This window comes from Octopus sinensis, linkage group LG5, assembly GCF_006345805.1.
Source record: "Octopus sinensis linkage group LG5, ASM634580v1, whole genome shotgun sequence".
NCBI lineage: Eukaryota > Metazoa > Mollusca > Cephalopoda > Octopoda > Octopodidae > Octopus > Octopus sinensis.
In genome coordinates this window covers 99211333-99225138 of record NC_043001.1, presented here as the reverse complement: position 1 = coordinate 99225138, position 13806 = coordinate 99211333, and the positions used below count along the sequence as shown (strand labels likewise).

Here is a 13806-nt window from a genome sequence, read left to right as displayed (position 1 = left end):
ACCCACATATAAATAATATATATTTTGCACTCATTATTAAAACACATTCATATAGGGTCTACATTTCACTACTAACCTGGCTCTATTTATCAGCTTTGTATGCTCTTGTTCTGTAAGACTAAATTACTTTATGATAATTAGAACAGTTAAACTAATTACCTAAGAATGATTAGTTCCTTTTAACTGATTTTGGGATAGACATCAGCATCACTACTGCTGCCACCACTGTTGTTCTTGTTTAATATTTACTTTTCATGGTGACATAAGTTGTCTGTGTCTACAATACAATACAATTTCATTTATTTCAAGCACACATTCTCTCATCTATGAGCCTCACCATTTTCAGATCTAATAAATCATGAACTTTTTCAAAGAGTTCCACAAGTAACACTTCACTATAATCTTAAAACATGTTACCCACTCCATCACAAAGAAATACAAAGGACCTAAATATCTGGTGCATTGCTGTAGTCAAGGAGACCCGTCTGCCACAGCAGAATTGATGTCACTGCTGATGCCTCATAGAAAGCATAGGTGATAGTACCACATAAAAAGAACCCAGTACATTCTGTGCAGTGGTTGGCATTAGGAAGCATCCACCGGTAGAAACCATGCCTGAACAGACAAAGGAGCATGGTGATGACCCTGGCCTTACTGATCAACAATGAGGTCCCTAGACAAACTGCTCAACCCATGCCAGCATGGAAAAGATAAATTAAATGATGATGACAATGATAATAGAAAAATAGTAAAATACATACCAATCCACATGGTAAGTCGACTGTTTCATTAGTAGGAACTGCTTTCTGGTTTAATGGGTCTTCACCCTATGAGAATAGAAATGGTAAGCAATACTTATCAATAATAATATCAAAATTCAATACAGAAAAATTTATGTGTATATTAATATATTCCTATATCTATTTAGAGGTTTTTTTCTTTGAACCAATATTTACAAAATTCAATTTTTCAAATTTCCAGATCTTTTTAATATTTTTGTACCAAATGCGTTATTAACTACTAAATTGCTAAATACACTTAAACTCTATTCTATTATTTTAAGATTTAGAAACCATTCTAATATTTAACATAAGCAGTTTATTGAAGATTATGATGGAATACAAAAATCAGTCATTATGGAAGGTGATGGTGCAATATATCATCATCATCATTTAACGTCCGCTTTCCATGCTAGCATGGGTTGGACGGTTCAACTGGGGTCTGGGGAGCCCGAAGGCTGCACCAGCCAGTCAGATCTGGCAGTGTTTCTACAGCTGGATGCCCTTCCTAACGCCAACCACTCCAAGAGTGTAGTGGGTATATATATATATATATATATATATACACACAAGGGTTGGACAAAATAATGGAAACACCTAGTATCACAATATCATAATTTTGAAATATCTATAAACCCATCAAAAGCTTGTTTATTTTTATGTTTTTTCATTTATTATTAGTGTTGCTTAATATGTTTTGTTAAAATTGCTGTTTCTTTTCAGATATCATCAGAAAAACGTAATTAAAATTCATTAAAATGACAGATCTATCGGACTTTCAAAGAGGTCAAATTGTTGGTGCTCGTATGGCAGCTGCTAGCGTAATGAAACCAACCGAAATGTTTGGTGTATCAAGAAGTACTGTCTCGAAAGTAATGACCAGAAGAAAATCAAAACTTTCAGATAAGGACCATTGGACTCTTATGCAAATTGTTAAAAAGGATCACAAAAATACAACTACCAAAATTACTGCAGAGCTTAATGACCACCTCGAGAATCCCGTTTCCACAAAAACTGTTCACTGGGTGCTGCACAAAGCCAGATTTCATGGGTGGGCTGCAATCAGAAAACCACTGCTTTCAAAAACAAATGTTGCAAAGCATTTAGAGTGGAGTAAAAACCTACAGAATTGGTCCCTAGAGCAGTGGAAGAATGTTAGTTTTTCAGACAAGTCATCCTTTACCTTATTTCCGACCACCGGCTGAATATACAGCCAAAAGAAGCATTTGACCCCGACTGCATTCTTCCACCTGTTAAACATAGAGGAGGATCTGTGATGATCTGGGGGTGGGGTGGGGGTATATCTTGGAAATCCGCAATATGGCCACAATTTTTGATACTTTTTGGTTATCTCAACCCCATTAAAAAATTGCCAATCTCTCCACTAAAATGTTGAGTTTATGTGGCAACAAAAGATTGGATTAAAAGGGTTAGATCCTTTTGATTCAATACTTCAACACATTGTTGACTTTTGGCCTCCTCAATAGGCAAGGCATGATTTGTTATAAAAATGCTATTAGATTCAATAAGATGTTTAATTTTTTCGGTTTTCCTGTTTATTTATTTTTTCAGTTGTGTATGATTTGTTTATAAAAAAATTATTTTCATGTTTATTAATTTTTCATTTTTTCCCGTTAAATTGATAGTTAAACAATTTTTTTAGTTGGGGGAGATAACCCAATTTTTTAATGGAGGTGAGATAACCAAAAAGTACCCATTTTTTTTATGGCTTGTTATATATGTACTTAATTCGGTTGACTCATGCTGCCTATTTGATCGAATTCAATGGGCTGAAAAACAAATAAACCTTGATGGGAGAACTGTGTACGTATAGTTGAAGCTATAGTATTTCAGCGACTTTTTTTTTCTCTAATTTTAACATTTGAGATTCCTACCTCTAGTTGGTTGACTGTTAATCTTACAGCAGTTACTTTTGATGACGCATCACTAATTATCTCCCTTGGACTTCTCTGAAAGTGTAAAAACCATTTGCGAATTGCATCTTTCCACATTTTCAAGTCTTTCTCACTTGGTGTAATAGCTGTCTTATAAAGCAGTTCAGTGAGACGACGACGAGGGCGAGGTAGAGCTGAAATGAGCAGAGAAGCTATATCTATCAGAGGGGGAAAAAGTCATATTTTAAATACGATTATACATTTTCTTTTGTAACTTGTCAACATCTGGACAAGTTAAATATCTTCACTCTATTGAATTAAAAAAAAAATTCTGCTCTTAAACAATTGCTCTGAAGATTTAGAAATGTCCAAAAATGTGAATGACAATAATTCTACTTATGATAACATAAAAATAGATATAAAACTTTTGAGTATAATCTTTCCAATACCCTTTTCTTACACACTATATGTCTTTTTTTACTTTTATTACTTTATTTTTCACACAGATGAAACTAAAACCCAAGATATTTTTCTTTATTTTGAAAAAAATGAGCAAATTTGCAAAATGCATTCAATGGGCTTCCATTCAGTTTCTGTTGAGCAAATTTCACAATCTATCAATTATTGGATCATCCCATAAATAATGCAGTATTTTTTTTATATATTTCTTTTATTTTTCAAAATTAAGATAAACTAAGTTATTTTTTAATCTAAAATATACCCTCCTTCATTTTCTACAATGCTCTTCCATCTATCTGGTAGACTTGCAAGGCCCCTCTTCCAATATTGACTTGTCCATGACGAAAAATACTCCTCCAGTACTGTTCTGACCTTGTCTACAGAATTCATATTTTTTCCATCCAAATGATTTTGAAGACTATGGAATAAATAATAATTAGATGGAGCAATGTTTGGTGAATATGCTGGGTGGGCATCATTTCTTATTCAAACTGCTCCAGCCTTTGGAATGTCATACTCGCTATATGTGGCCAAGCATTATCCTGATGGAAGAACACCTTTCATCTTGAAACCAAAGATGGCCGTTTTTCTTCTAGTGCTGACTTGAATGACAGGTTGAATGACCAAATCCAAGCTTCTCTGCTAGTTCCTCAACAGTTACAATGGGATTTTGTTCCACCAGGGTTTACAGGACGTCCTCATTGAGCTCTACAGATCTTCCAGGATGAGGCTCGTTTTCACACTGGTTTATGCTTATTGTCCGATCCACCATATACTGCATTGATATTCCCTGCTCTTTCCATTGTGCTGTTGCTTTTATTGAACTCATAAAGCAAAATATGCTAAACATGCTCCTTTTTCACTTCCATTATAGCTTTGAAAAAAAATAACTGTTAAAATCAAACTGCACTCTTCAAAACTTGCACTAAGAATAAAGACAAGATAAAATTATTACCTGCTTTTATAGCAAGTTGATGCAAGTAGCTTATCTTGTCACCCTCTGACCCATAATAATAGAAAACAGTTTTCAAGATGTCAATGCAATGAGATCAAACCCCAAACCATGTGGTTATGAAGCCATGTAATAAAAAACATGGAGAGCTGTTAAGAAATTAGATTAACTGATAATTCACTTATAAAGATGTTGATCATGTGTGTAATAAATCCTTTTATAGGCACAGAGCCTGGTTTTGTGGGGAACAAGTAAGTCGATTTCATCAGCCCCAGTGAACAACTGATATTTATTTCACTGACACCAAAAGGATGAAAGGCAAAGTTGACCTTGGCAGCATTTAAACTCAGATAGTAAAGTTGGATGAAATGCTGCTAAGTATTTTGTCCATCATGTTAATTCTGTCAATTGCTGCCTTCATGTGAGATTGATTATTTACAATGTTCTCAACATAAAAAATAACCACATATGAGACTAAAACTTCATTCAGCTAGCTATCATAACTTTTCTATGAGTCAACTGAAATAAACTAAAAATACAAAAAGCTAATAATTTATTAAAAAAAACAGCTGGTTTTTTTCTATAATCCAAGGAGATTAACTAAGATTATGAATATTAAAATACAAACTAAATATTGATTTCGAATTTTGACACAAGGCCAGCAATTTCGGGGGAGAGGCAAGTCGATTACACCAACCCCAGTGTTCAACTGATACTTATTTCATTGACTCTGAAAGGACAATCATGATAATGGTGCTGATAATGCTTGTTCCAAACAAAACAAAGGACAAAAACAAAAAAATCATCTAATACAGGGACACTATGAGTGGTTACATCATGTCTCTTCTCACATTGGAATGTTGCCAATTTTAAGAGACAGAAAGAGTGAGAGAAGAAGAATTCATACCAGTACTTAGTTTGTCAGCTCCTTAAGAATGATGGGTAGAAAAGCTGACTTCAGAAGGGTTCGAACTCAGAGTGAAGAAATACCACAACACATTTTACCCAACACTCTTCTCTAACAGCTCTGTCAGTTCACCTTATATACACATACACGTCATATATATATATCAAAAGAAGCAACAGGATATCAAGTAGTAATGCAGTACGACTGGTTTAAACGGTTCCATTTAATTGAACAATCATTACATCAATTTACATGTAGTGCTATCTTCAGTTGCACAAATAAATAAATGGAATTTTAACAAGTAGGACACATTAATATGACTTTTCTTAAATATTTTAACAGAGTAAGAAATTCATGTTTTCACTATTGTAGCTAGGAATAAACTACAACTTCTAAGAATCGCATGGATCATAGTGGGGTCATAGGGTTGTAATTCATTTCTAATTCATTTATCTCTTTATCAACCACTAAATCTGAGACTAGAAGACTGTGTCTATTTTAAATAAAGGACAAGAGTGAGTTGACAGCTCAAGGCTAGGTATGGTCATAAATATAATATGTATCCCTTTTTCCCCAGGGAGGAAATAAGACATTAAGAGTAGTCAGTTGGATATAAGTAACTGTCTATAAAAAGAGGCTGAGTAGGCTTTAAATCATGATGCTAATTACCTGTTAAAGGGGCAAGACACTAAGAAACCTAAGTTAATACAGAGGAAATTTTATTGGGGCACTATGGGGGAATGTTTACAAACAATATTGTTATGTTGTATGAAAGTAAAATTTAAGAATTCCAGAAATGATATCATAACCAAAATAGGCTTGCCAGGTCTTCTCATGCACTGCATATATTGAAAGGTCCCAGTCACTAGTCATTGCCTTGGTGAGGTCTAATGTTTGAAGGACATGCTTCACCACCTCATCCCAGGTCTTCCTGGGTCTACCTCTTCCACAGGTTCCCTCAACTGCTAGGGTGTGGTACTTTTTCACACAGCTATCCTCATCCATTCTCACCACATGACCATACCAGTGCAGTCGTCTCTTTTGCAAACTACATCTGATGCTTCTTAAGTCCAACTTTTCTCTCAAGGTACTTAAACTCTGTCAAGTATGCACACTGACATTACGCATCCATCAGAGCATACTGGCTTCATTCCTTGCGAGCTTACGCATGTCCTCATCAGTCGCAGCCCATGTTTCACTGCCATGTAATGTGGCATGGCTATATATATATATATATATATATATATAATATATATATATATACACACACACACATATATATATATAGCCCTTACTCTTTTCAGTCATTTGACTGCAGCCATGCTGGGGCACCACCTTCAAAGGTTTTAGTTGAGCAGACCGACCCTAGAACTTATTTTTTAAAGTTTTTATCAGTTTCTTTTGCCAAACTACTAAGTGATGGGGATATAAACACACCACCACTAGTTGTCAAGCAGTGGAGGGGGACAAACACAGACAGTGCCACACACACACACAGATACATACATACATACCTACATATATATATATATATATATTTATATATATATATATATTATATATATATATATATATATATATATATATATATATAAGGCTTTTTTTCAGTTTCTATCTACCAAATCCACTCACAAGGCTTTGGTCAGCCCAAGACTGTAGTAAGGTACCATGCAGTGAGACTGAACCCAGAACAATGTGGTTGAAAAGTCACACCTGTGCCTATTTATGTATATATTTACATAAATGTATGCCTGTTTGAGAGAGAAAAGTTAATCTTCTCTCATATTACATTTCTGTAACATCTTTTTAAATAGAGAATACAAGTAAACTATACAAAAGTGGAATTGTATTATAAATAGCCCTGTCTGGTCTAACTATAATAAACCTCAATGAGAGCAACCTAGTACACCCACATATTGGAACAATGAGCCAAGAATTCAGTATTCTTCACTATATAAATTGTAATTCTTGTTCCAGTAGAAAAACAGAAAACAAACAAACCTTCCAAGAAACTGTCTAACGATATGAAGTCGTCTTTTCCCATCACAGGGCGGGCTTCTGGTAAATGAATCATTTCTCGCAGTTCTTTAATAGTAAAGGCCACATGTAAAGGACCACGACGACCGACTAAGTGAACATGCTTCACTTGGCTTGTGGCCAACACTGATAATGCATGTTCTGCAATGTCAGTTTTCTGAAATTGAAAATAATGATATCTTTGAATTAAAGTACAGAGCCAATAATTGTATATATGTGTAAATAAACCCTCAGTATCTTACTTGTATGAGAGTTTATTCATGATAATAGGAGATACATAGACAGAGTCAGTAGTGTTAGATAGAATGTTTTGTGGTATTTACTTCAACTCTCTATGTTCTGAATTCAAATCCTGCCATGGTCAACTTTACTTTTCACCCTTTTAGGGTTGATAAAAAAAAATACTAGCCCAGGATGAGTGGATCAGTGTACTTCTGGATCAGTGCATCATGTGGATGTGTTGTATCTGTTCTGGATCTGAGTATTTTAAATTCAAATTTCACCTTATCACCAAAAAGTGGTGACACTTCTATCAAAAGCTGCAACAACAGACAGTTTCAGCAGATAAAAAAGCAACAAGAAAAAAAAAAAAAGGAAACATAGTGACCTTTGTTTGGTCAGAAGATCAACTGTCACCACATCTTACTAATACACATTTTATGAACTCCAAGATTTATGTAAAGCATATCTAACTGGTGTGGAGGTGTGTGGCTTAGTGGTTAGGGTGTCAGCATCATGATCGTAAGATTGTGGTTTTGATTCCTGGACCTGGCGACGCATTGTGTTCTTGAGCAAAACACTTCATTTCACATTGCTCCAGTCCACTCAGCTGGCAAAAGTGAGTAATGTTGCAATGGACTGGCATCCTGTCTAGCTGGGGAACACATATGCCATTGAAACCAGGCCCATGAGCCTGGCTAGGCTTTAAAAAGGGAGCGTTTATTTTATTTTATTTATATCTAATTGGTATATGGATATTCAAACTCAGACATATGAAACTAAATACTGTTAAAGATTTTCTCCTATTTCTGCTAACCTACTATTCTTGAAATTGAAAAGAATAATTCCTCATATAAACACAAGTCCAGAAATTTTAGACAAGAGATTAGTCAATAATAATAATTTTAACACTTGACTGGCCTTTCATTTTATCAGAAATAATGTTAATCATAAACATACTTGCAAACTTACAGGAGATCAGCTTTGTCTTCATTATCATCATCATTTTAATGCCTACTTTTCTAGGTTTGCATGGGTCAAATGGGCCTTACCGAGGCAGTGACTAGTTACCGAGGCTTTGGAAATATGCTGTGCTTGAGAAGACCCAACAAGCCAAGTGAGACCATAGCCCATGGCCTATGCCAGTGGGTGTAACCAGCCCATTTATGAATAACCCTCATTCATTGGACAATAAACCTTGCTTGTGAAGACCTATTGAGGCAAGTGAAATTAAAATCAAAATCAAAATTGCTGATGTGGCCAATGACAGTACTGCCTGATTGGCACTTGGCCCAGTGGAATGTTAAAAGCACATCCGAACGTGGGGTGTAATGGCCCAATGTTCAAAGGTCATGCTTCACCACCTCATCCCAGGTTTTCCTGGGTCTACTTCATCCACAGGTTCCATCAACTGCTAGGGTGTGACACTTTTTCACACAGCTGTCCTCATTCATTTACAACACATGCTCATACCAATGCAGTTGTCTCGCACACCACATCTGATGCTTCTTAAATCCCACATTTCTCTCAGGGCGCTTACATTCTGTCGTGTATGCACACTGACATTACACATCCAGCGGAGTATACTGGCTTCATTCCTTGCAAGCTTATGCATGTCCTCAGCAATCACGGCCCATGTTTCACTGCCATGTAGCATGGCTATTTGCACACATGTGTCATACAGTCTATCTTTGACTCTGAGTGAGAGGCCCTTTGTCACCAGCAGAGGTAGGAGCTCTCTGAACTTTGCCCAGGCTATTCTTATTCTAGCAGCTACATTTTCAGAGCATCCACCCCTGCTACTGACTTGGTCCCCTAGGTAACAGAAGCTATCAACTACTTCTAGTTTTTCTCCCTGGAATGTAACAGAAGCTGTTCTCTACACATTTTCTGTGTTTATAGCACCTGAGCATTTGCCACATACAAAAACTATCTTCCCAGCTAGACTTTCTTTGATATTGCTGCACCTCTTATGTGTCCATAGCTTACACTAGGTACATCTTATGGAGTTTCTACCTATGCCTTTTCTACAGATCGAGCAGAGCCATCTACCTGAAGGCATTTGTGGTTTGTCTGCCTGCCTACTTATTAAAACTTTGGTTTTAGCTAGGTTGACTCTAAGGCCCTTCAATTCTAATCCTTGCTTCCACACCTGAAACATTTCCTCTAGTTCTGATAGTGACTCAGCAAGTGCTTTATCAGTGTACTACCAGGAATATACTCAACACTATATATATATATATATATATATATATATATATACACACAATGGGCTTCTTTCAGTTTCCACCTACTAAATCCACTCGCAAGCCTTTGGCCAACTCGGTGCAATAGTGGAAGATACATGACCAATGAGACTGAACCTGGAACCATGTGGCTGGAAAGCAAACTTCTTACCACACAGCCACACCTGCACCTAAAACCATATTGGTCTTGCTTTTTACTTGGTCATCACCGGCGACATGGAGAAAAAGTAGAATTACATACATGGGCAATCACTGATTTTCTTCAAAAAATTCTTGACTAGGATTGCACCTTGGAAAGAAACCCCTGCTCAGCTGTATTAAATAGACGACAGAGGAGTTCCTTAACTTAAATAAGACACCAGCAACATCTTTTTAATGTTTCATTCTCTCTTACATCTATAAAAAAAATGGTTTGGTACCTGACAGAAAAACTTTCATTTAGCAACAGCAATCAATAACATGTTTATTGTCAAACTGTGCCTTTTCCTCTAAATGTCTATTTTATTGTTACAATAATGGTCTTTGCTTCTTTGAGCTCGCAGACTGCAAACCAATTCCATCCAAACTATATACCACTTCTACTTATGGATCTCATTAACCTCTTGTACCTTTATCACTTCTGCAATGTTTCAACTTGTAGACCAGTTGTTTTCAACTGAGGTCCATATGGTTCCTAATGGCCAATATAAAATTTTGCAGGGTGCATGCAACAAAATAGTAAATTGGAGATCCACAATAGTATTTTAAGGGCCCCTGAAAAAACTTTGCTTTAGATGTATGTATTAGTATGTATTGCAAGAAACAACTAGGTTTCTTTCTCTAACATTTTACATAGTTCAACCTACACAAGTTAAAACAAAATAGGACTTTTGTGTAAAAAACAAAATAGGACTTTTGAAAGAAATTTATATAAAACTAGTTTTTAAACATTAAATGGCTATGGGGGTCCACCAGAATAAAATTGTAATCCAGGGGGCCCATATAGATAAAAAAATAGTTCAGGACCCCTGTATGCCTTCTTTATCTCAGTGCCCAAGTAACTGCTTTTTATACCTCAGTCACCTTTACTACGTATCATCTTCTAGATATCCTACACAAGACACTTTTGTCAAACCTTCTCCTATAGAAGTACATCCTCAGGAATTTCCATCTTATTTTTATTTTACTCTTAACCACTGACCTTCAAAAACACTCAAACTGAACATTAACTGAATTAACTTTATCAATTGACTGTATCCTTCAGTCTATGGATGCCTGAAAAACTTACCAACTCTGCTCCTTTCTTCTCAGTTTAAATGCATAAAAAAGTGGTGGGGAGGAAAAAGAAAAAGAAAAAAAATCAGTTGCCCAGAAACATGAACGAATCTGTAAACAGGTGAGCTGTAGATGTCTTTAACTCTTTAACATTCAGATTATCCTGTCAAATATAATGCTTAGTTGTTCACATTGTTTTGATTTTAATATGCATTACCTCACAGCTTTGATATTTCAATGATGTGATAGTTTATTTTTAGCATGACATTGTAAGGTAGGTGTGAAATGTCAGATCTGGCTGATTTGAACATAAAACAGAATATTTTGGATGGATATGGCCAGTTTAAATGTTAAACAGTTAAAGGTGCAAAAAAGGTCTTTATATGATCACCTGATTTGCTCAAAAAAGTAGCAAAACCTCCCATTAGAAAAAAAAGAAAGGATGTGAAGATGCTTTCTCTTCTCTTTCTCACAAGTCTCAGGGCCATAGGTACTACCTTTTCTCACTACTAAAAGATAAAAAAGCAGCATAAAACAAGACTTACTTTCAACAGATCTATTGGGGTCAAGAGAATCCTTGCAATATCTAAAGCGACATTGCCATGCCCTATGACAGCAACACTTTCGACATTAAGGTCAACTGGTAACTGCAAATAATAACAGAACTTAGAATTGTTGTTACATATGAATGGTACATGGGTGACACACAAATATCTAGTCTCTCACATAGGCATAGATAGAAAGACATAAAATTGCACACAAACCAAATGGGGGAACCTCGGCATGATTACTTTGACCTTTTATAGATAACAGTTAACTTCCCTCTTCTCAAACACAACTGCCTTAAAACAGGAAGAACACATTAAACTACATTAGTTTTAGATATACAAAAAAATGAAACTTTTTTTTTAAACTGTGAAACCCAGAAAGGGTTACTAGAAATAGACACAATGAGCTTCTGTATCATTTCAATCAACAAAATACCACTCACAAAGAATTGGCTAACCCATACCAACATTGAAAGACATTGGCTGAATATGTAATGCAGTGGAGTCAAACCTAGAATCAGCTGATTGCACTGGGAGCTTCTTAATCATACACCCAATGCTGGAATGCCTTTGATTATAGCTCTGATAACTCAATGTTTACCTGGAATTAAACAACAACTTAAATGTGTGCATGCACACACACACACACACACACACAGATGCATAAACACAAAACAACTGTTATGAGTTTGTTTTCTATCTTAACTAGACTATAATGGTTGATAAATAAAAATCTAAGTATGTATATTGTACTTACATCTTTGTTTTCAGGCAAACCATTATACCAGCCAACAAAACGCCGAGCTGAGAGTACATTTGGCAGTTCCTACATTGGTAAAAAAGTTTATTAAACATTATTTGCACAAAAGACTTTTGATTTAAATATAAAATAAACAGAAAATATATGCAACAACGTGGTACTGTATACTTAGACAGATTATGTTTGTCTGTTGGAGAGATGAGTACCTCCTAGTCATCCTGGGTTTAGCATTGGGGTTAGGGTTAGAGTAGGGGTTGGGCTTTGTGGGTGTGTTGGCAACAGTTTCAGGAAGTTTCTCTAGCAATGTGGACAGGGATTGGTAGTGATAGTTGGGGACTTGATGGTGAGGGTTTTCCTGGTCTGCTTGCATTGCTCAACTGCATAAAACCAAACACCATCATAGATGTCTTTGTATTTGTCTCCTATCACCATTTGGCAACTGGTCTTGGTTTGTTTACATCCCTGTAACTTAGCAGTTAGGAGGAGACTAGTTGATTACATCAACTCCAGTGTCTCACTAGTACTTAGTTTATTGTCCTCAAAAGAATGAAGGCAAAGTCAACCTCGGTAGAATTTGAACTTAGAATGTGAAGATGGACAAAATACTGTCAAGCATTTTGCTCAGCATGCTAATGATTCTGCCAGCTCACTGCCTTATTGATAATAATAACAATGAAAAAAAAGGCATTGGCCCTGCATGTAGATAAATTTTTTCACAAATTATAGTGTGGCTTACAAATGCATTGCTTAACCATACTTTTTAATTGAACTGAATTAATTTTTTTTAAGTATCATCATTACAGGTATTTATACTTTGGTGAAATTAAGAAATCAACTCATAAATAAACGAAACCCTCAAATCCATCAGTGCACACACACAAACACACATGCACACAGAGTCACATATCTATGTATGTATTTGTGTATGTATGCATGTACGCACACGTATCTATGCACATAGGTACACCATGATCCATACACAAGCAGATAAGGGTCGGTTCATATGAAAAAGAAAGCAAGCAAAATAATATGACCACTTGCTTATAGAGAAATTTGTAAGTCCCATTAAAAAAAAAAATTTTTTTTTAGAGATAATCAAAGCAAATGTTCATCATATCAAGCCACTCGCCCAACGAGTATGTCAAAGATGGTGAAAATCCATTCAGCTGTTTTCCGGTAATTTTGCAAACACGCAAACAAAGATGAGTGATCACAATACCCTGCTTTCGCTTACATGCACAAGATAATAATAAATGAAAGCCAACAGTGGCTCAAAAAGCCCTGGATTAACAGCAGAAATGGAAGGACTGATTCTCACTGTACGAGAACAATGCCTGACCACAAACAACTATAAAAGCAAAATAATGAAAATCGGCCCTAACACCTAATACAACCAACACAAAGAGACAGTTGACCACATCATCTCTGACTGTCTAGTCCTAGATAAATTTGAATATACATACAAATACAACCAAGTGAGTAGTTATATTCACTGGGTAATATGGCAACCCTACAACATAAAAATGGTATAAACATGTGCCAAAGAAGGTACATGACAATGGTCAGGTCAAAATTATCTGGGATATGCATGTTCAAGCTGACAAAAAAAATCAAAGTTAATTCCCAGACATAATAATCAAGGATTGGAAGCTAAACACCTCCTTACTGATAAGCATTGAAGTTCCTTTTGAACAAAATATTGCCCAAAAAGAAGTGGAGAAACTGTCAAAGTACAAAGATTTCAAAATGG

The 13806-nt window shown here is 35.7% G+C and overlaps 1 protein-coding gene across 4 annotated transcripts in view; it reads right to left on the bottom strand.

Moving 5' to 3' along the window:
* The window catches only part of LOC115211965 (NADPH:adrenodoxin oxidoreductase, mitochondrial), a 177487-nt gene that overhangs the window by 8565 nt on the left and 155116 nt on the right, over window positions 1–13806 (bottom strand). For all 4 annotated transcript variants that reach the window (XM_036502963.1, XM_029780732.2, XM_036502964.1 and 1 more), the window contains 5 exons: window positions 12054–12122; window positions 11294–11395; window positions 6994–7186; window positions 2675–2868; window positions 762–827 (listed from right to left, as the gene is read on the bottom strand). In XM_036502963.1, coding sequence (XP_036358856.1) covers window positions 762–827; window positions 2675–2868; window positions 6994–7186; window positions 11294–11395; window positions 12054–12122 — 624 coding nt within the window. The remainder of the gene's footprint in view (window positions 1–761; window positions 828–2674; window positions 2869–6993; window positions 7187–11293; window positions 11396–12053; window positions 12123–13806) is intronic.